Raw genomic sequence first — 24,216 nt, forward strand, 5'->3', positions numbered from 1 at the left:
TGTAAACTAACCTTTGTACAATACCAACTCTGATTTCTCTGCTAAGAGTCTCTGCTCTAATCTAATACAGATTCCTATCTAAGTCACACTCTTCAATGACAGGTTTGATGGTGCCACTTTTCTGCTCAAAATCCTTCAGTTATTTCCTTTTGAGTATATAATAAAAGGTTGATTTCCTCTGCCTACCACGCAGAGCTCTCCTCTTTTGAGTTTACACCTACATCTCCTCTTTTATTCTGGTTCCTGAATACACCTGTGTCAATCAGAACATATTAGCTCATATAAATGTAAAGATCTCTATGTACTAACATAGAAAGATGGTCAAAATATGTCAGGAGAAATACAAGCTGTGGAACAGCATGTACGGTATGATTCTACTTTATGTACTTTAAAGTCTAGAAAAATAAAGACATACCACATTAATTCCAATGATAAAGATTTTCAATTTATACCAATATGTATTAGTGTTTTATTTTTGAAAAAGTTCACAAACTCATGGAGAAAGAGATCAGAGTTGTGGCTACCAGAGGTGGAAGGAGGGGGGAATAGAATAGAAAGAATAGAAAGCCCAGAAATAAACCCACGCACCTATGGTCAATTAGTCTATGACAAAGGAGGCAAGAATATACAATTGAGAAAAGACAGTGTTTTCAGTAAGTGGTGCTGGAAAAACTGGACAGCTATCAATACATGTAAAAGAATGAAAATAGAACATTCTCTAATACCATACACAAAAATAAACTCAAAATGGATTGAAGATCTAAATGGAAGACTAGATACTATAAAACTCCTACAGGAAAACATAGGCAGAACACTTTTAGACATAAAAGTGTTACTTTTATGTAACAGATATGTAAAAGATATCTGTTTATGTAAAAGATACCGGCAGCCATATCTTTTTTGGTCCACCTCCTAGAGTAATGAAAATAAAAACAAAAAGAAACAAATGGGACCTAATTAAACTTAACATCTTCTGCACAGCAAAGGAAACCATAAACAAAATGAAAGACAACCCACGGAATGGGAGAAAATATTTGCAAATGAAGCGACCAACAAGGGATTAATCTCCAAAATATACAAACAGCTCATGCAGCTCTATGTCAAAAAAACAAACAACCCAATCAAAAAATGGGCAGAAGATCTAAATAGACATTTCTCCAAAGAAGACATACAGATGGCCAAGAGGCACACAAAAAAGATGCTCAACATTGCTGATTATTAGAGAAATGCAAATCAAAACTACAATGAGATATCACCTTACACCAGTCAGAATGGCCATCATCAAAAAATCTACAAACAATAAATGCCGGAGAGGGTGTGGAGAAAAGGGAACCCTCCTACACTGTTGGTGGGAATGTAAATTGGTACAGCCACTATGGGGAACAGTATGGAGGTTCCTGAGAAAACTAAAAATAGAACTACCATATGATCCAGGAATCCCACTCCTGAGCATATATCTGGAGAAGACCATAATCTGAAAATATACACGCACCCCAATGTTCATTGCAACACTATTTACAATAGCCAAGACAATGGAAGCAACCTAAATGTCCATCGACAGATGAATGGATAAAGAAGATGTGGTACATATGTACAATGGAATATTACTCAGCCATAAAAAAGAATGAGATAATGCCATTGCAGCAACATGGATGGACCTAGAGATCATCATACTAAGCGAAATAAGTTGGACAGAGAAAGACAAATATCATATGATATCACTCATATGTGGAATCTGATTTTTAAAAATGATACAAATGAACTTATTTACAAAACAGAAACAGAATTACAGGTATTGAAAACAAACTTATGGTTACCAAAGGGGAAATGTGTTGGGGAGGGATAAATCAGGAGCTTGGAATGAACATACACACACTACTATGTATAAGATAGATAACCAACAAGGACCTGCTGTATAGCACAAGGAACTCTACTCAGTGTTCTGTGATAACTTATTATGAGAAAAGAATTTGAAAAAGAATGAATATATGTATATGTATAACTGAATCACTGTGCTGTACACCTGAAGCTAACACAACATTGGAAATCAACTATACTCCAATAAAATTAAAATTAAAAATAATAAATTTTTAAAAAAAACACCGATCATTTGGTCACTTGCTCATACCCTTGAAAAACTAAGAACTCCTTCATCTTTATGTTCCTACCAACTAGCTGAAGGATTTGGCACATAGTTGGTGTTCAGAGTAGTTTGCTGACTTCTAATGATTCTGCTGAGAAACCTTAGATTATCGCCCAAATCAACTTAGTTTGTTAACAAAAAGGTAGTAGGTGGAACTTCCCTGGTGGCGCAGTGGATAAGACTCTGCGCTCCCAATGCAGGGGGCTCAGGTTCGATCCCTGGTCAGGGAACTAGATCCCACATGCATGCTGCAACTAAGAGTTCACATGCCACAACTAAGGAGCCCACATGCTGCAACTAAGGAGCTGGCGAGCTGCAACTAAGACCCAGTGCACCAAATAAAAAAAAATTTTTTTTAAAGGTAGTAGGACTGCAGCCATTTAGACCATAGGGATCATTTGCAAATTGCTTCCATCCACCTGTCTTACTAAGTAAGTAAATAAAATGTGCATCAAAGTCATCCAGGACTTGCTTTTCAAAGACTTCTCTTGACTCCTCATCTCATCACTCTCATTTTCCCACACATTTAACATCTACTGAGCTCTGACCTTCCCTGTCTCTGAGTCTGAAGCAGCCCTGAGGAAGGGCAGGGTCAGTGAAGGCCAAAGCTGGTGAGCCTCTCAGGTCAGAGTTCTAGGCTTTCCACTCTACCAGCCCCTGAAGTTAAGGAATAGCAAAGCCTTGCTGTAGGACTTTACATTTGTCCCCAAGCAATGTTCTCAAACATCAAAATCATTTTGAATTTTTTTCTGCTTTCTCTAATATTAGCTATGCCTTTCAGTTTTGTGTCACTATACATTTAACATTCCTTATATGTATTCATCTGTGTCTTTGAATTAAAAATATACATATCCCTAACAGCAGAAGATCAAAGAGAAAATTTTGTGGCCCAATTTAGCTTGACTTAGATCCAATAATAATCCCGTCCTCAGTGTAGTTGTAAATCTACCTGAAAATATTATCATACACTCTACATTTCTTCATATCATTCACTAATAAATAACCAACAGGATGCTGGAGGATGGAAACACACACACGCAAAGACAAGGATATGGTATTTGCATTCGTTCTTTAAGGAGTGGCCAAATAGGGAGGTGTAGGCAGCCCAGGCTGAGAGGCAGACCTGTGTATTTTCTGTTACCTGAGGAGCAAAGCCTGATGGGGTTTCCTGGGTTGGTCTCTATTCAAATGGCAGGCTTCTCTCCATTATCAAAAACATGAGTGGAACAGAGCCCAGTGTGTTAAAATACACAGAAAATTGCTTGGTTTATCTGAAATAGTTATCACTGAAGATTTTGGAGTAGAAAGACACAATCATAGCTGTGCCTTAGAATCATAACTCTTTAGTAGTGGGGTAACTAATGGCATAAAGGGGTTGAGATCTCAAAGGCAGCAGGAGCAGGTAGGACAAGATTTCAGTAGTGTAGATGAGAGAATATGGAGGCCTGCATAAGAACATGGCAGTTGGCATAGGAAAAATGGGATACATAGGACAGGAACTACAGTAAGAAAGACATGGGAGCTGACCAGGTATGGGGTGGGAAGAACAAGAAAGCTGGAGGAAGTGTCTAAGATGATGTTGAAATTTCTAGCCTGGGTGACTGAGAAGATGTTGGTTGGATTTACCAGGATAGTGAACTCTAGAGAAGTTGCACATTGAGGGGAGGAGACATGCTGAATTTCATTTCAGACTTGTGGTATTTGGAGTGTCTGTGGAGCACAAGGTTGGTGGTCAGGAGAGTAAACAGGACCAAGAATGATAATATGAGGGTCAGTGGAATCAATATAAGAGTGGAAGCCATAGAAAGATGAGATCTCCCAAGAAGAATACATGGAAAGAAAATGAAAAGAGGGGAAAGGATAGGTCCTAGGAGAGCACTACCATTTACAGACCAGGTAGAAGAAAAGGAAAAATGAAAGGAGCCAGAATGGTCAGACGCAGGCGAAAGTTCTTAAATACCAAGAAAGGAAAGTGATGGGGGGGTGGTGATCAGTCAACCCCCACTCTTACCCCAGAGCCATGTCAAGAAGCATTGAAAAGGACAAGTGAACAGAAATCAAAGAGTAAGAGAAAGGACTGAGCACTTACTAAGTAGGCATTAGGCTAAGCATTTTACAGGCATCATCTCTTTATGCTTAATTGACACCGGAGGTTCAAATCCTGGCTCCACCATTCACTAGTTCTGTGAGCTTGGATAAACATACTCTGCTGTAAATGAGGGTGACTCGTCATCTCACAGGGTGGCATGAGGATCGTGTAACAGAATGCATTTCAAGGTACGTAGTTGGCTATGTGGTCAGTCAATGAGAGTCATTATTATCATTCCCTTGGGTTTGCTTTTATGATATCTGTCTCCCCCACAGAAAGCCCCATGAGCCCAAAAATCATGTGTTTTGTAAGTTTTATTTGTTATTTGTTATTCAGTTTTGTCAATGACTGAAAATCCCCAATGTCTGCAAGTAGTAGGCACTCAATAAATACTAGCTGAATAACTGAACAATCTCATTTCATCTACGTATCCTTGCCTATGGGTACACCTTTGGTTCTCCTTAAAGAAGAAGGAATGAATTCTCATATACATGCACTGGTCCATTGTAGGTTTTTCAGTTTTCACAAGAGGATGTCATTCTTAACCACAGTTTAATTGCCTATTAATTAAATGATCCCGGACTGAGGGAAATGGAGAGTTACTAATCAATAGGCATGAGGTTTTAGTTAAGCAAAAGGAAGAAGCTCTAGAAATCTGCTGTACATTGGACCTATAGTCAACAATAACATATGGTACTCAAATATTTGTTAAGAGGGTAGATCTCATTTTAAGTGTTCTTACCACAATAAAATAATTTTTAAAAATCTTTCGGGCTTCGCTTTTTCGTATCGGTCGCTGACATGCCATCCAGACTAAGGAAGACCCGGAAACTTAGGGGCCACGTGAGCCACGGCCACGGCCGCATCGGCAAACACCGGAAGCACCCGGGAGGCCGCGGTAATGCTGGTGGCATGCATCACCACAGGATCAACTTCGACAAATATCACCCAGGATACTTTGGGAAAGTTGGTATGAGGCATTACCACTTAAAGAGGAACCAGAGCTTCTGCCCAACTGTCAACCTTGATAAATTGTGGACCTTGGTCAGTGAGCAGACACGGGTAAATGCTGCCAAGAACAAGACTGGAGCTGCTCCTATCATTGATGTGGTGCGATCGGGTTACTACAAAGTTCTGGGGAAGGGAAAGCTCCCAAAGCAGCCTGTCATCGTGAAGGCCAAATTCTTCAGCAGAAGAGCTGAGGAGAAGATTAAGGGTGTCGGTGGGGCTTGTGTCCTGGTAGCTTGAAGCCACATGGTGGGATTCATTAAATGATAAGCGCTTTTCAAAAAATAATAATAATAATCTTTCGGGCTTCCCTGGTGGCGCAGTGGTTGAGAGTCTGCCTGCCGGTGCAGGGGACACGGGTTCGAGCCCTGGTCTGGGAGGATCCCACATGCCGCGGAGCAACTAAGCCCGTGCGCCACAACTACTGAGCCTGCGCGTCTGGAGCCTGTGCTCCGCAACAAGAGAGGCCGCGATAGTGAGAGGCCCGCGCTCCGCGATGAAGAGTGGCCCGCGCTTGCCGCAGCTAGAGAAAGCCCTCGCACAGAAATGAAGACCCAACACAGCCATAAATAAATAAACAAATACTTAAAAAAAAAAAATCTTTCATAAAATACAAAAATATAATAGACAATCAAGGATCAAATACATTGACAAAAGACTAATTGATTGCTTAATATTTTATTTTTATTCCTTCATATCTTGAGATAATATCATTTGCAAATAGCAAAACTAAGAATAGTTTGACTCTTGAAAATTCATATTTGTGGAAATAAGATGCTTGTCAAGAAGCATCATTTTATAGATGGAAAAACTAGTTGATTATTCAGTCCTGGCTAATGCGATGACTTCATATTCTCTTATGTATTTTAGTGCATGTGGTATTGTTTGCTTATTCAGAAAAAAATATATATTCTACTTAATTCTTAATAAAATAACAGCTAACAGTTATTGAGTGCCTGCTAAGTGGTTTTGATATACTTAATTATATAGTTCTCATACCACTCTCATGAGAACTCATTTCACAGGTGAGGAAACTAAGGCATAGACAGGTTAAGTTCAAAGACATACAGTAGTAATTAGTGTATTTGGGATTTGAACCTACATGCCTTAGGCACTAAAGTATAAGAAACTTGCTTATGATGAGACAAGTATCTAATAAAATCACATTTTATTGAAGGATTTTTAAATACAACCCATAGTAAGAAATATATTTCACTTTGTATTATACATTCTCCCTCTGCCTATATGTTACATACTCAACAAAAGTTTCACATAAAACCACTTGTCCTTAGGATTGGGAGTTTGGGATTAGCAGATGCAAACTAGTATATACAGGATGAATAAACAACAAGGTCCTACTGTATTGCACAGGGAACTATATTCAATATCCTGTGATAAACCAAAATGGAAAAGAATATGAAAAAGAATATGTATATATGTATAACTGAGTCACTTTGCTGTACAGCAGAAATTAACACAACATTGCCAATCAACTGTACTTCAATAAAATTTTTAAAAAACACTTGTCCTTACTATGTATAAAACTCTAATATATTCAATTCTATTCCATTCTTTTTCACTAAAAAATTCTAGTTGAACCCTACCTTGTGTACATTTGTTTCACAATCAACTAATGGTTTGAGATCTGCAGTTTGGAAAACCACCATAATAAGGGGCATATATAAGACACAGTAACACTAAATGAAGCTAATAATAACTAGGGATATCATTTATTAAGCATCTACTATGTGCCAAAATAGTGTCATTGATATTTATGTATAATATCCTCAATTCTCATTACAACCCTGAAAAGTAAATCTTTTTTCACAGAAGAAACCGGGATGAGGAAAGGTTAAAAGATTTGTCCTACAGAGAGTAGTCTGAGCAAAGGTTCCTTCCGCTAGTCTACTCTAATAATAGCATTGTAGTATTATTAAACAATGAAATCCATTTTTTTTAAAAGATGCAGGTGGGGCTTCCCTGGTGGCGCAGTGGTGGAGAATCTGCCTGCTAATGCAGGGGACACGGGTTCGAGCCCTGGTCTGGGAAGATCCCACATGCCGCGGAGTAACTAGGCCCGTGAGCCACAACTACTGAGCCTGCGCGTCTGGAGCCTGTGCTCCACAACAAGAGAGGCCGCGGTAGTGAGAGGCCCGCGCACCGCGATGAAGAGTGGCCCCCGCTTGCCGCAACTAGAGAAAGCCCTAGCACAGAAACGAAGACCCAACACAGCCAAAAATAAAAATAAATAAAACAAATGTGGGGTTTTAAATGTTCTGATAAAAAAAAAAAAAAGAGTTGGCTGTTTATTTAAAAAAAAAAAAAAGATGCAGGTCTGTATTTCACTAGCAGGAAACTTATTAAAAGGTAGTATCTAATTCACTGCTACCCAGTAGTTTTTAAAAACCTAACCTGAGAGAAACTATAATTAGGAAGGAGTGAAGAATATATAGTCTACCCATTCTTTTAGAACATGCTTACTATTATGAGTCAGATACTGTTCTAAATACTACACAATCCTCATTTAATCCTCATGATGACCTGAAGAGGTAGGTGCTGTAGCATTATTAGCCCCACTTTACTAACGAAGAAACAGAGGCATGGGAATTTAAGTCACACACCTAGTAAAAGCAGCAGAGCAGGTTTCCAGCCTAGCAGTCTTAACCTTTCATTGTGCTATCTCTCTCAAGTTCAACCTAGACCGAATCATAATGCCAACCCTCCTCCCTTCTATCTCACACTATTGTTTTTGTGCATTTAGCTTTGATGTGATGTCATCGGCCTATGTTAAGAAGAGTTGATATGAGGTCCCATATAAAGAACAGCACCAACATACTCAGTATTGTCATTGTTTGTCATGTCCCTTATGAAAACTCAGGATGAATTCCTATCCAGTCACTATATCAGAAAGATTCTACTCTTCAACCGTTGGTTGGTTTTTATCATATAGCTACTGCGAAATGTGAAAATGACCAGTATCTCCTTATTGTGCTGACTATTAGACAACTTATACTCAAGGATGTAACTCCTATCTCCTTATTTATTTCTTCTTCTGTTCCAACTGCTCTTTGATGCTTGCTTACTTTATTTGGTGGAAGTTGGTGTAACTTCTTTTTGGAACGAAATGAGAATACATAAACATGCCTCAGTGCATATTTATGAGTTATTATTAACCTTCATACAGATGAAATTGATACTAGGAGACATTTGAATAAAGTACTCAAGTCTGTAGCACATAGTTTAGCCCTTAATATTATGCTGACGTATTTGTAACCTGATTTTCCCCAGGCTGTCCAAGTTTGTGTGGAGAAATACATCATAATTATAGTAATCATCCTAGGTTCACCCGAGTTGTGTGACCTTAATGCAATTCATGTAATCTCTCTGTGCCTGTTTCCTCTTCTATAAAATGGAAATAATATATGTACCACATACAGGGTGCCTGGGCAGAAGAAGAGTTAATTTATGTCAAGCGCTTAGAACAGTTCCTAGGACATATGCGTAATATAGGTCATCACCTTTACCATCACCATCTCTTCCTCCTCCATCTCCTACTCCTTCCTCTTCTCCTTGGATCTTGCCCATGTTGTTTATGGAGAACTTTCAGCCCCTCTCAAAGTGTTATCCTTATTTCTAAGGGTTCCCAGTGAGGTCTCAGGTGTTTCCACTGTCAGTTTTCTCAGGTGTTTCCCCTCTAACTTACTACTTTGTTTCCCACTTCCATCAGTGCCACTTGAGGGTTTCCCACCCCAACCCTTTCGTGCAGCTACTGACCCTTGTGCCTAACATGCTTGCTCAACACTGAACAACATGCAAATCTTTAACGTGTACTATCCCCTGGAGTCCTAAGACTTTGCTTCTGCATCACAACCCTGCCAAATCTCATCACCTAAGCTCTGCTGCAGCGTTCCTTCTGCTCTGCGCTTCCTTTATCCCATCTCTCTATGGAATTGAACATATGTCCTCGAGGCTTAGTCGAAACCAATATCCTGAACACACATCATGCTGCCCTCTCCATCCCCTTGCCCTCGCTCCTTCTCCACGCAGTAGCCCCTTCCCTCGTTCTCCTTCTGCCAATACCCATCCCTCCCAGGTCACCAAACACATGCAGCCATGTATGAAACCCAGCTTGGGGTCAGCTGACACCCTCCTACAGATCACTGTCTGTTTCCTGTATTGGCGAGCGCTCCCCACTTGGCTTGATCACAAATGGCTTGAGGTTAGAGAGCACATCTGAGAATTCCTCACCTTCACAGCACTTAGTTCAGAACTGAACACAGAGGCGGTTTTCAGAAACAGATGTTGGTTGACTGATTAATTGGCATTGGTCTTGATAGCTCCTGGCCAGACCCAGAATAAGAAAGCTCTTTGGGGAGGGAAACATTGTCTCAGGTAGAGTGACCTAGCACCCCAGTTTGTTCAAGACTACCTCCATTTTAGCACTGAAAGGTCCCATGCCCCCAGGAAACCCCTTGGTCCTGGGCAAAATGAGATGGTTGGTCACCTAGCACCAGGAGTCCCCAGTTCAAACTACACCCTTTACACCCCAGACCAGATACCGGTCCTCTCATTTCCACGTCATGTGTCTGCCCCTACATCCCTGGACACACATACATACTCACATGAGTCATAGCACCATTTACCTATCCCCTGCTCTCCCAGCTTGTATCCTGTCATATAAATTAGTGGTCCACAATTGCTTCAGACTTCACCGACCAAAGAAAAATGTACTTGTCATCTCAGCCTCTTCTCTCAGCTTTGTGACCTCCCCACTTATCCCTCTGTGACATTCATTTTTCTCCGATCAGCAGAGAACCTGGGTAGAAACACAGTACTCTCAACTCTGAGAGGCTGGATTTCAGATATTGCTGGCTTCTGCCTTCTGAATCTTTGTGGAATGATCAGGATTTAATGCACTTTCATATATCGGGTTGTCATTCTTAGAAAGCGACAGCTGAGGAAAATCCCTGGTACATGAGCTCTTTCTACCTCATTATCTCCCCACAGCCATAATTGCTTTTTTCACACTAATACCGTCAACCCTTCCACCAGCACTTGGGTCCAGCACAGCCCCACCATCTGCTCATGTGACACCAACATTATGGCCTCCCTCCATGCCTCCCTAAATGGGGCTGGAGAAGGCAGCGGAGACGGCAAGTGTGCCAGCTGGCACGAGTGACACAAACCTAGACAGTGATGAATCATGGCCCAGGACAGGGCGGAGGAAGGGAGGACACTGACGGCTAATTGTGTGTTATCAGTGCTGCAAGGCAGAGCTCTCTGCTTGTGGAAGCAGAATCAACGTGCTGTTTCTGTTCCTGCAGTAAATGCATAAGCTTCTTTTTAATATATGGTCGCAAGAGAATGTTCAATAGAAAAGAAACCTAGAAGTCAAGATCCAAATTGTTCTATATTTGTTTCTGTGCATCTCTAACTGGTATTTTATTGAGGACGCTCCAGGGAGCTTGAGGATGGCTTTAAAATGACATGAAGGGGTTTCTGGCTGCTCAGGGGAGGAGCCAAGGCCAAGGTGACTCATGCTGATGGGTCAGTTCTGTCCCGTAGGCTGTGGAAGTTCCCATCTACCTCTACCACCCTGCGTCTCCAAGGTTCTCTGTTCTTTATGCCCTGCACTTGATTCATTCATTCATTCAGTTCTCTCTGAATGCTGTTTCCATAGTTAAATTGGCCAAGCAGCTATTCAAGATTTTTTCTATGTATATCAAATTTAGATATATTGACCTTGGCTTTTTTATTGTTACTGTTGATTTTGATGTATTTGATGTTAAGACAATTCTGTTTTAAAAGTTTCTATTCTTCATTTTTCTGAGTCCTCTTACATATATATACACATATATACATACATATAATATATATACATATATAATATACATATATAATATATATAGATCGTATATATAGAGATCATACATATACATATATACACACACACACACATTATTTTGCTTTCATTTACTTCATTTTCACCTTTTTCTCTTTTAAATGGAAGTGGTAGCACAAATGTCCCTTGTAAAATATAATATTCTTCCTCAATAGAGGAAGCTAGATGCCATTTTTGTTTTTGTTTTATCCAAAAAGCCCCCATCGATCCTGCCTGTTCTCCAAGCTTATTTCTCCTTAGGGCTGATGAAGCTGAGAGAGAGAAATGTGTTTCCTGCCACATGGATGAGATACAGAGAAATCAGATCAAGCCTGTGCAGGAGACAGAAACAGCCCCAGAGGCAGAGCCCCCAGACTGTTGGAATCCTAGTGTTAGCTCCAAAACATTCGGGTCAGCTGGCTAGGTTCCCTCCTGTTGGGTCGACTCAATTGACTAGCGCAGCACAAAAGAAATAGAAACTTCATGGCCTTGACTTTATAAACTAGGTGCTAGCAAGAGCACCAATCAGTGGGGCAGCTTGGGAGCACCTATCTCTCATTCCTATAGGAAACATCCTTATCCAAGTCTCTTCTCCGTTGCTAAAGAGAAAAGAAATAAACAAAATGCTTGAAACAGTAGAGATGGTGGGCATGAGCATTGGTAGTTTACACGTGCCAATAAACAACTTCAGGCACAGAGAAACACATGCGAATGTCTAGAGATTACTGGATGGTCAGAAGTTGTGCCAGAAGGTCCACTGTGGGAGAAGGGGTAGAAAATGTCAGATAATGGAACAAAATCCTTGTAGAGCCAGAAACAAGTCATGTGTGAGAGAGAGTGATTGCGAAGTATGATTTGGAGCCTACCTGTAGATAAAGGTGGTGATGGATACAGCCAAAAGGTAAAGACCTTTATAGCAGGATGGTTAGGTGTTTGTACTTTAGACACATTACCGCTGGAGATACTCGAGGCTTCTGAACCAAAGATGAAAGGTTTCTAACCAAAGAGTTAGAGAAAATGGAAGGTTGAGGGAAGCTTCTTGTTTTTTTGGTTGTGGGGGGCTGCATTGGGTCTTTGTTGCTGTGTGCGGGCTTTCTCTGGTTGTGGCGAGCGGGGGCTACTCTTTGCAGTGCGCGGGCTTCTCATTGAGGTGGCTTCTCTTGTTGCGGAGCACGGGCTCTAGGTGCACTGGCTTCAGTAGTTGCAGCACGCGGGCTTGGTAGTTGTGGCTCGCGGGCTGTAGGGAGCACGGGCTTCAGTAGTTGTGGCTCGCGGGCTTAGTTGCTCCGCAGCATGTGGGATCTTCCTGGACTAAGGATTGAACCCGTGTCCCCTGCATTGGCAGGTGGATTCTTAACCACTGTGCCACCAGGAAGTCCTGGGGGAAGATTCTTAATCCAAATGACCCTTAAAGAAAATGATGCCTTCTGCTAGAGTGAGGAGGAATTGCAGAGCTAACGTACCAGAAGCAGGTGTGAGAGAGTGGGCAAAGTGCAAGGCTCTGCTTCAGTGTTGTGGCTAAAGAAATGGATATGAACGTGGATAAAGATGCCAAATGGTGCCTCTCTGCATTAGAGTTGAGCTACTTTGCCTCTCCCCATAACTCTCCACACTTTTGTGTATGATGCGATTTTGATGCTGTGACCCAGGTGTTTTGCCCCCTGGGGATCAGAAAATGTGGGATTCTAGTCCTGGGTCTAACACTAACTAGCTACGTGACCTTAGGTTAGTCATTCCAGGGCTGGAATAAGAACTTGAGACTAAAACCTAAAAGATTATGGTTTCCCCCTCCCTGCCCCTTATGTACTTCCAAATAGAAACAATTTTTAAGCCATAAAAGATGTACAAAGATGCCCTACTTTGATACTTTTAAAATATTTTTCCCCATTTTAGTTTCCCTGCTTTGCTGATTGTCAGTCTAAGGACATGTTTGGTTTCCTTGTTGGATAATCCAGCTTTCGTCAGTTCTCCTTACTGGACCTCCATTTTCTCATCTATGAAATAAAGATTTTAGATGGGAAGATCTCTAAGATCTTTTCCAGCTTAACTTTCTGTAATTTCATAACCTCAAAGACCTCTTTTCTGTCTACCTTTATCACCGTCTCATCTTGCCATTTGGTGTTTCCTAATGGGAATGAGAAAAATAATGGCATTTCCATACTCCCCCAACTCCTCATACCTATTAAAGGCTACATCTAAACCTCGGTGAGTATCTGGGACATTTCTGAATCAAATGAAAGGATAATTGTGTCCCTTTTTGTGTCCAAACCTTGTGAAGGATATATGTCTATAATAAGATGTGATCATCAGTAAAGTCCTTTACTTACTGGTAGAAAGCATTTTGGAATAAAGGCAAAATCTTTTTGGAAAAGGATAAAAGTTATGACTGATATAGGATACCTGTACAATGTTTTCATCCACGCCGGTAATTTAGGTTCTGAAGACTTCCCTTAACCTTTCTAGGCTTTAGCTTTCCTGTTTGTTCATTCATTCACCATTTACCTGCCTCTACTACTTTATAATAAAGTAAGTCTATCTCTAACATTTTATGAAATTGCCCATGAACAGATCTCACTCTACATCTTGCCAATTCATATGCCACTATCCTTTGACTTTTCACCTCCGTCCTGAACGGCAGTACTGCCTTGGTTCCCATGCATCCCCTGCGAGGGGCGCAGCAGAGCCTGGGTCTCTCTACAAGCCTTGCTGTGGTCTGCTTCTCACATGGGAGCTGTTCATTATTTTCTGGAAGGTTTTTGTAACAGATGTTACAAGGCAGACAAGTAAGCACACACCCCCTGAGCCCGGAGCACACGGAGCCAGACACGCACACACTTGGCAATACCAATACAAGGAGAGCTGGGTGATGGAGGGAGTGTGCTCTGAGGGGCGGGCGCGGCTCCGAAGCCCGGCTAATGTCTCTGTGTGGCCATGCTGTATTTTCAGCTTGTCATCATGGCTGGGACAGTGCTGCTTGCCTACTACTTCGAATGCACTGACACTTTTCAGGTGCATATCCAAGGATTCTTCTGTCAGGACGGAGACTTAATGAAGCCTTACCCGGGGACAGAGGAAGAAAGCTTCATCACCCCTCTGGTGCTCTATTGTGTGCTGGCTGCCAGCCCAACTGCTATTGTGAGTACAGGAAAGGATTTCCTTCTTTACTGTTGGATCCTAAACGACATTTTCTGTCTGCCTTTTCTTTTATAGGTGGCTTTTGCTTTTTGGTCCCTGAATTTAAATATATATACATATATATTTTTAAAAGAATGTCTGAATGTCATACGTATATATTTTTTAAATGAACAGGCCTGAGTGGCTGCCATGTTAAGAACAGCGACTGTACTCTTGAAAAAATATGCTGTGCGTTGTGTGTATTCAGAAGAGGTCTTGAATGTAAACGCTGGCCTTGATACAAAGCCTCAATCAGAGTGGAATAGAATCGCCCAGGCCTGTATCTCTTGCTCTTCTGACTGAACTTCCAGAGAGGCCAGAGATGAAAGAAACCCCTTGACCTGAAGTTTGCTGTGAATTGTTCTGGGCGGCTCTGGCTCTGCTCACATTACGTCACATTCAATTAAGTTGCAAATTTACCTTCATTGATTGCATTCTTCTCTCTCAAAGGCAAAAAAAAAAAGTGGCCAGACAGACCTCTTGGGAGACTATTTCAAAAGCATAAAGCTCATAGATCTGTATTGTCTGGTAAAATGATTTAGCATTCAGATGTCTTAATTTGATTTTAAAAAAATGACTTTGTGAGTGTTTTAAAATAAACATTTCTGTGTCTGAACATGCTACAACATCAGATTATTTGGGATGTAATTTCAGTTATTATTTCCCCCCTTTCTCTTCCAAAGCTGCCTCCCCCCAACCCTCCCTCCTCCCCTACCTGCCCTCTCCCACTCCCCTCTCCTTGGAGCAGTAATAAAAATACCGACTGGCATGCTGAGGGATGTACTGATTGCTCAGACATTCAATTCGAGTACTGTTTTCTATGCAAATGTTTTACTTGCTTTAAGATGAGAAATAGAATAGAATTTTGAGGAGGAAATAATATGGACATAATGAGTCATAGTACTTTAAGTTCATTTTGATCATTGATCCTAGACTTGACAAGCTCCCCCTTAAATAATAAGGCTGTGCCATAGGAATTAAGGTCAGCAGTGATAAAACATGATCTATCACAGTGGTTAAAAACACATGCTTTGGGCTTCCCTGGTGGTGCGGTGGATGAGAATCCACCTGCCAATCCAGGGGACACGGGTTCGATCCCTGGTCCAGGAAGATCCCACATGCCGCAGAGCAACTGGGCCTGTGCGCCACAAGTACTGAGCCTGCGCTCTAGGGCCCGCGAGCTGCAACTACTGAAGCTCTCGTGCCTGGAGCCTGTGCTCCGCAACAAGAGAAGCCACCGCAATGAGAAGCCCGTGCGCCGCAACTAGAGAAAGCCTGCGCACAGCAACGAAGACCCAATACAGCCAAAAAATAAACAAAATAAAAGTTTAAAAAAAAAAACAAAAAACACATGCTTTGCAGTCCGACCTTCCAGGGTTCACATCCTGTCTATGTGACTTCAGGCAAGTCACTCTACTGTTCCCTCCCCCAAAAATGGGGATAACGTGACTGCCTATTTCACAGAGTTGTCAAGACTTAAATAAGATGCTTCATACAAATGACTTGGCACAGCGTCTGCCATGGACTAAATGGTTAGAAGTTGGGGAAACAAAGAACCTGGCTGGAAACTGATCTTTACCTTCTTCAGGATCACAGACCAACTTCCTCTCCCTGCAGAGAAGGAGATTCCACTGAAACCCTGGTATCACCTCCTCTTTAGAGCGATGGGGGATGTGCCCTCTCCCAGAGGAAGACTGATCTCCGTGTTCCTCTTACCTTTCCCTTTTCCTTTCTCACCAGCCCAAGGACTAAGAGAAAGCATAAAAGACACCCTTCTAAGTACCTTAAAAGGTGACACACTTCACTCCTCAGATAAAACCTGGAGGCCACATTGAGTTCTATCTGTAATGGTTTAATGGCAGCTCTACCTAGTCCTAGAATTAGTCTGGAATCAGGTCCTGGTTTCTTCCTGTCCCATAAACATATCATTTTCTCAGGTACTCAGACATAAATCCGTGAGTGATCCATTGACTAACTAACATATTTTCCTCTCTTCTTCCCAGCCCCCAGGAAACATCATTGCCTAGGTTCTCTTGCAATTACTTTTTGTAATTACAGAGAGTTTTTTCCCTTTAAAAAAAAAACAAAAAAATGAAAACACCTAAGGAAAGCAAGGGAAACAGATCAATAAAAATTATGAAAAATCAGTGAATCAGAAAACAATAGGATTAATAAGTAAAATGTACAACCCCCTGGTTAGTCTAATATAAGAAAAGCAAAAGTTAAAAAAAAAAAAGTTGGAGAGGAGAAGATGGCGGAAGAGTAAGATGCAGAGATCACCTTCCTTCCCACAGATACATCAGAAATACATCTACACGTGGAACTGCTCCTACAGAACACCCACTGAACGCTGGCAGAAGACCTCAGACCTCCCAAAAGGCAAGAAACTCCTCACGTACCTGGGTAGGGCAAAAGAAAAAAGAAATAACAGAGACAAAAGAATAGGGACGGGACCTGCACCTCTGGGAGGCAGCTGTGAAGGAGGAAAGGTCTCCACACACTAGGAAGCCCCTTCGTGGGCGGAGACTGCGGGTGGCGGAGGGGGGAAGCTTCGGAGCCACGGAGGAGAGCGCAGCCACAGGTGTGCGGAGGGCAAAGAGGAGAGATTCCCGCACGGAGGCTCGGCGCCGAGCAGCACTCACCAGCCCGAGAGGCTTGTCTGCTCACCCGCTGGGGCGGCGGGGGCTGGGAGCTGAGGCTCGGGCCTCGGAGGTCGGATCCCAGGGAGAGGACTGGGGTTGGATGCGTGAACACAGCCTGAAGGGGGCTAGTGCACCACGACTAGCCGGGAGGGAGTCCGGGAAAAAGTCTGTAGCTGCCGAACAGGCAAGAGACTTTTTCTTTCCTCTTTGTTTCCTGGTGCGCAAGGAGAGGGGATTCAGAGCGCTGCTTAAAGGAGCTCCAGAGACGGGCGCGAGCCGCGGTTATCAGTGCGGACCCCAGAGACGGGCATGAGACGCTAAGGCTGCTGCTGCCGCCACCAAGAAGCCTGTGTGCAAGCCCAGGTCACTCTCCACACCTCCCCTCCTGGGAGGCTGTGCAGCCCGCCACCGCCAGGGTCCCGTGATCCAGGGACAACTTCCCCGGGAGAACGCACGGCGCACCTCAGGCTGCTGCAACGTCACGCCGGCCTCTGCCGCCGCAGGCTCGCCCTGCATCCGTACCCCTCCCTCCCCCCGGCCTGAGTGAGCCAGAGCCCCCGAAGCAGCTGCTCCTTTAACCCTGTCCTGTCTGAGCAAAGAACAGACGCCTTCAGGCGACCTACATGCAGAGGCGGGTCCAAATCCAACACTGAACCCCGGGAGCTGTACGAACAAAGAAGAGAAAGGGAAATCTCTCCCAGCAGCCTCAGGAGCAGTGGATTAAAGCTCCACAAACAACTTGATGTACCTGCATCTGTGGAATACCTGAATAGACAACGAATCAACCCAAATTAAGGAGGTGGACTTTGGGAGCAACGATATATATATATTTTTCCCTTTTTCTCTTTTTGTGAGTGTGTATGTGTACGCTTCTGTGTGAGATTTTGTCTGTATAGCTTTGCTTTCACCGTTTGTCCTAGGATTCTGTCCGTCCATTTTTTTTCTTTGTTTTTTATTAAAAAAAATTTTTTTCTTAATAATTATTTTTTATTTTAATAACTTTATTTTATTTTATCTTACTTTATTTTATTTTATTTTATCCTCTTTCTTTCTTTCTTTCTTTCTTTCTATTTTCTCTCCCTTTTATTCTGAGCCATGTAGATGAAAGGCTCTTGGTGCTCCAACCAGGCGTCAGGGCTGTGCCTCAGAGGTGAGAGAGCCAAGCTCAGGACACTGGTCCACAAGAGACCTCCCAGCTCCATGTAATACCAAATGGCAAAAATCTCTCAGAGATCTCCATCTCAACACCAAGACCTAGCTTCACTCAACAACCAGCAAGCTAGAGTGCTGGACACCCTATGCCAAACAACTAGCAAGACAGGAACACAGCCCCATCCATTAGCAGAGAGGCTGCCTAAAATCATAATTAGGCCACAGACACCCCAAAACACACCACCAGACGTGGACCTGCCCACCAGAAAGACAAGATCCAGCCTCATCCACCAGAACACAGGCACTCGTCCCCTCCACCAGGAAGCCTACACAACCCACTGAACCAACCTTAGCCACTTGGGACAGACACCAAAAACAATGGGAAATACGAACCTGCAGCCTGTGAAAAGGAGACCCCAAACACAGTAAGAAAAGCAAAATGAGAAGATGGAAAAACACACAGCAGATGAAGGAGCAAGGTAAAAACACACCAAACCTAACAAATGAAGAGGAAATAGGCAGTCTACCTGAAAAAGAATTCAGAATAATGACAGTAAAGGTGATCCAAAATCTTGGAAATAGAATAGACAAAATGCAAGAAACATTTAACAAGGACGTAGAAGAACTAAAGAGGAACCAAGCAACGATGAACAACACAATAAATGAAATTAAAAATACTCGAGAAGGGATCAATAGCAGAATAACTGAGGCAGAAGAACGGATAAGTGACCTGGAAGATAAAATAGTGGAAATAACTACTGCAGAGCAGAATAAGGAAAAAAGAATGAAAAGAACTGAGGACAGTCTCAGAGACCTCTGGGACAACATTAAATGCAACAACATTCGCATTATAGGGGTCCCAGAAGAAGAAGAGAAAAAGAAAGGACTGAGAAAATATTTGAAGAGCTTATAGTTGAAAAATTCCGTAATATGGGAAAGGAAATAGTTAATCAAGTCCTGGAAGTACGGAGAGTCCCATACAGGATAAATCCAAGGAGAAACACGCCAAGACACATATTAATCAAACTATCAAAAATTAAATATAAAGAAAACATATTAAAAGCAGCAAGGGAAAAACAACAAACAACACACAAGGTTAACAGCTGATCTTTCAGCAGAAACTCTGCAAGCCAGAAGGGAGTGGCAGGACATATTTAAAGTGATGAAGGAGAAAAACCTACAACCAAGATTACTCTACCCAGCAAGGATCACATTCAGATTTGATGGAGAAATTAAAATCCTTACAGACAAGCAAAAGCTGAGAGAGTTCAGCACCACCAAACCAGCTTTACAACAAATGCTAAAGGAACTTCTCTAGGCAAGAAACACAAGAGAAAGAAAACACCTACAATAATAAACCCAAAACATTTAAGAAAATGGGAATAAGAACATACATATCGATAATTACCTTAAATGTAAATGGATTAAATGCTCCCACCAAAAGACACAGACTGGCTGAATGGATACAAAAACAAGACCCGTATATATGCTGTCTACAAGAGACCCACTTCAGACCTAGGGACACATACAGACTGAAAGTGAGGGGATGGAAAAAGATATTCCATGCAAAAGGAAGTCAAAAGAAAGCTGGAGTAGGAGTTCTCATATCAGACAAAATAGACTTTAAATTAAAGACTATTACAAGAGACAAAGAAGGACACTACATAATGATCAAGGGATTGATCCAAGAAGAAGACATAACAATTGTAAATATTTATGCACCCAACATAGGAGCACCTCAATACATAAGGCAAATACTAACAGCCATAAAGGGGAAATCGACAGTAACACAATCATAGTAGGAGACTTTAATACACCACTTTCACCCATGGACAGATCATCCAAGTTGAAAATAAAAAAGGAAACACAAGCTTTAAATGATACATTAAACAAGATGGACTTAATTGATATTTATAGGACATTCCATCCAAAAACAACAGAATACACATTCTTCTCAAGTGCTCATGGAACATTCTCCAGGATAGATCATATCTTGGGTCACAAATCAAGCCTTGGTAAATTTAAGAAAATTGAAATCGTGTCAAGTATCTTTTCCAACCACAACACTATGAGACTAGATATCAATTACAGGAAAAGATCTGTAAAAAAATACAAACACATGGAGGCTAAACAATACACTACTTAATAACGAAGTGATCACTGAAGAAATCAAAGGGGAAAATCAAAAAATACCTAAAAACAAATGACAATGGAGACACAACGACCCAAAACCTATGGAATGCAGCAAAAGCAGTTCTTAGAGGGAAGTTTATAGCAATACAATGCTACCTTAAGAAACAAGAAACATCTCAAATAAACAACCTAACCTTGCACCTAAAGCAATTAGAGAAAGAAGAACAAAAAAACCCCAAGGTTAGCAGAAGGAAAGAAATCATAAAGATCAGATCAGAAATAAATGAAAAAGAAATGAAGGAAACAATAGCAAAGATCAATAAAACTAAAAGCTGGTTCTTTGAGAAGATAAACAAAATTGATAAACCATTAGCCAGACTCATCAAGAAAAAAAGGGAGAAGACTCAAATCAATAGAATTAGAAATGAAAAAGGAGAAGAAACAAATGACACTGCAGAAATACAAATGATCATGAGAGATTACTACAAGCAACTCTATGCCAATAAAATGGACAACCTGGAAGAAATGCACAAATTCTTAGAAATGCACAACCTGCTGAGACTGAACCAGGAAGAAATAGAAAATATGAACAGACCAATCACAAGCACTGAAATTGAAACTGTGCTTAAAAATATTCCAACAAACAAAAGCCCAGGACCAGATGGCTTCACAGGTGAATTCTATCAAACATTTAGAGAAGAGCTAACAGCCATCCTTCTCAAACTCTTCCAAAAAATTGCAGAGGAAGGAACACTCCCAAACTCATTCTATGAGGCCACCATCACCCTGATACCAAAACCAGACAAAGATACTACAAAAACAGAAAACTACAGACCAATATCACTGATGAACATAGATGCAAAAATCCTCAACAAAATACTAGCAAACAGAATCCAACAGCACATTAAAAGGATCATACACCATGATCAAGTGGGGTTTATTCCAGGAATGCAAGGATTCTTCAATATATGCAAATCAATCAACGTGATACACCATATTAACAAATTGAAGGATAAAAACCATATGATCATCTCAATAGATGCAGAGAAAGCTTTTGACAAAATTCAACACCCATTTATGATAAAAGCCCTGCAGAAAGTAGGCATAGAGGGAACTTTCCTCAACATAATAAAGGCCATATATGACAAACCCACAGCCAACATCGTCCTCAATGGTGAAAAACTGAAACCATTTCCACTAAGATCAGGAACAAGACAAGATTGCCCACTTTCACCACTGTTATTCAACATAGTTTTGGCAGTTTTAGCCACAGCAATCAGAGAAGAAAAAGAAATAAAAGGAATCCAAATTGGAAAAGAAGTAAAGCTGTCACTGTTTGCAGATGACATGATACTATACATAGAGAATCCTAAAACTGCCACCCGAAAACTACTAGAGCTCATCAATGAATTTTGTAAAGTTGCAGGATACAAAATTAATGCACAGAAATCTCTTGCATTCCTATACACTAATGATGAAAAATCTGAAAGTGAAATTAAGAAAACACTCCCATTTACCATTGCAACAAAAAGAATAAAATATCTAGGAATAAACCTATCTAAGGAGACAAAAGACCTGTATGCTGAAAATTATAAGACACTGATGAAAGAAATTAAAGATGATACCAACAGATGGAGAGATATACCATGTTCTTGAATTGGAAGAATCAACATTGTGAAAATGACTCTACTACCCAAAGCAATCTGCACATTCAATGCAATCCCTATCAAACTACCACTGGCATTTTTCACAGAACTAGAACAAAAAATTTCACAATTTGTATGGAAACACAAAGACTCCGAATAGCCAAAGCAATCTTGAGAATGAAACATGGAGCTGGAGGAATCAGGCTCCCTGACTTCAGACTATACTACAAAGCTACAGTAATCAAGACAGTATGGTACTGGCACAGAAACAGAAATATAGATCAATGGAACAGGATAGAAAGCCCAGAGAGAAACCCACACACATATGGTCACCTTATCTTTGATAAAGGAGGCAAGCATATACAGTGGAGAAAAGACAGCCTCTTCAATAAGTGGTGCTGGGAAAACTGGACAGCTACATGTAAAAGAATGAAGTTAGAACATTCCCTAACACCATACACAAAAATAAACTCAAAATGGATTAAAGAACTAAATATAAGGCCATACACTATAAAACTCTTAGAGGAAAACATAGGCAGAACAGTCGATGACATAAATCACAGCAAGATCCTTTTTGACCCACCTCCTAGAGAAATGGAAATAAAAACAAAAATAAACAAATGGGACCTAATGAAACTTAAAAGCTTTTGCACAGCAAAGGAAACCATAAAGAAGACCATAAGACAACCCTCAGAATAGTAGAAAATATTTGCAAATGAACCAACTGACAAAGGATTAATCTCCAAAATTTACAAGCAGCTCATGCAGCTCAATATCAAGAAAACAAAAAACCCAATCCAAAAATGGGCAGAAGACCTAAATAGACATTTCTCCAAAGAAGATATACAGATTGCCAACAAACACATGAAAGAATGCTCAACATCATTAATCATAAGAGAAATGCAAATCAAAACTACAATGAGGCATCACCTCACACCAGTCAGAATGGCCATCATCAAAAAATCTACAAACGATAAATGCTGGAGAGGGTGTGGAGAAAGGGGAACCCTATTGCACTTGATGGGAATGTAAATTGATACAGCCACTATGGAGAACAGTATGGAGGTTCCTTATAAAACTAAAAATAGAACTATCATACAACCCAGAGATCCCACTACTGGGCATATACCCTGAGAAAACCATAATTCAAAAAGAGTCATGTACCACAATGTTCATGGCAGCTCTATTTACAATAACCAGGACATGGAAGCAACCTAAGTGTCCATCATCGGATGAATGGATAAAGAAGATGTGGCACATATATACAATGGAATATTACTCAGCCATAAAAAGAAACGAAATGGAGTTATTTGTAGTGAGGTGGACAGACCTAGAGTCTGTCATACAGAGTGAAGTAAGTCAGAAAGAGAAAAACAAATACTGTATGCTAACACATATATATGGAATCTAAGGGAAAAAAAAGAAAAAAAAGGGTCATGAAGAACCTAGTGGTAAGATGGGAATAAAGACACAGACCTACTAGAGAATGGACTTGAGGATATGGGGAGGGGGAAGGGTAAGCTGTGACACAGTGAGAGAGTGGCATGGACATATATACACTACCAAACATAAAATAGACAGCTACTGGGAAGCAGCCGCATAGCACAGGGAGATCAGCTCGGTGCTTTGTGATCACCTAGAGGGGTGGGATAGGGAAGGTGGGAGGGAGGAAGATGCAAGAGGGAAGAGATATGGGAACATATGTATATGTATAGCTGATTCACTTGTTATATAGCAGAAACTAACACACCATTGTAAAGCAATTATACTCCAATAAAAAAAAAAGTCAAGAAAAAAAAGAATATATAAGCAAAAATATATAAACCTTTAAAGTCTACACTGTAGTTTTATTTAAATTGTATATTCAATTCTGTGCCAATACATGCTTACTTCTCAATAAAATTTATAATATTCTATGAAAAGATAACTTACTAACAATGCCTTTAAAAATGTAGAAAAGCTGAATAAATGAATACAAATTTTTAAACATGTCTAAAATTTATTGCACAAAATAGTACTGGGGACACATAACTATAGTATAAATTCCTTCAAATTTTCAAGGGATAGAAAACCCATAGCTGGGCTTCCCTGGTGGCGCAGTGGTTGAGAGTCCGCCTGCCAACGCAGGGGACACGGGTTCAAACCCTGGTCCGGGAAGATCCCACATGCCGCGGAGCAACTAAGCCCATGTGCCACAACTACTGAGCCTGCGTGCCACAACTACTGAGCCCGTGTGCCACATCTACTGAAGCCCACACGCCTAGAGCCCATGCTCCACAGCAAGAGAAGCTACCACAATGAGAAGCCCGCGCACCGCAACGAAGAGTAGCCCCCGCTCGCCGCAGCTA

At 41.2% G+C, this 24,216-nt stretch overlaps 3 protein-coding genes across 17 annotated transcripts in view; 2 read left to right on the forward strand and 1 right to left on the reverse strand.

Moving 5' to 3' along the window:
• PLPPR1 (phospholipid phosphatase related 1) overlaps positions 1-24,216 on the forward strand; it is a 276,464-nt gene that overhangs the window by 208,438 nt on the left and 43,810 nt on the right. For all 9 annotated transcript variants that reach the window (XM_082404172.1, XM_082404173.1, XM_082404165.1 and 6 more), the window contains one exon: positions 14,068-14,256. In XM_082404172.1, the coding sequence (XP_082260298.1) occupies positions 14,068-14,256 (189 nt within the window). The remainder of the gene's footprint in view (positions 1-14,067; positions 14,257-24,216) is intronic.
• LOC309634186 (acyl-coenzyme A amino acid N-acyltransferase 2-like) overlaps positions 1-24,216 on the reverse strand; it is a 121,667-nt gene that overhangs the window by 31,947 nt on the left and 65,504 nt on the right. The gene's annotated exons all lie outside the window — the stretch shown is intronic.
• LOC309634263 (large ribosomal subunit protein uL15) lies at positions 5,000-5,537 on the forward strand. Its single transcript, XM_082404238.1, has one exon. It carries the CDS (start codon positions 5,034-5,036, stop codon positions 5,478-5,480), a length of 447 nt encoding a protein of 148 aa, XP_082260364.1. The 5' UTR covers positions 5,000-5,033; the 3' UTR covers positions 5,481-5,537.

Source organism: Balaenoptera borealis, assembly GCF_965194805.1.
Source record: "Balaenoptera borealis genome assembly, chromosome: 8".
Taxonomy (NCBI): domain Eukaryota; kingdom Metazoa; phylum Chordata; class Mammalia; order Artiodactyla; family Balaenopteridae; genus Balaenoptera; species Balaenoptera borealis.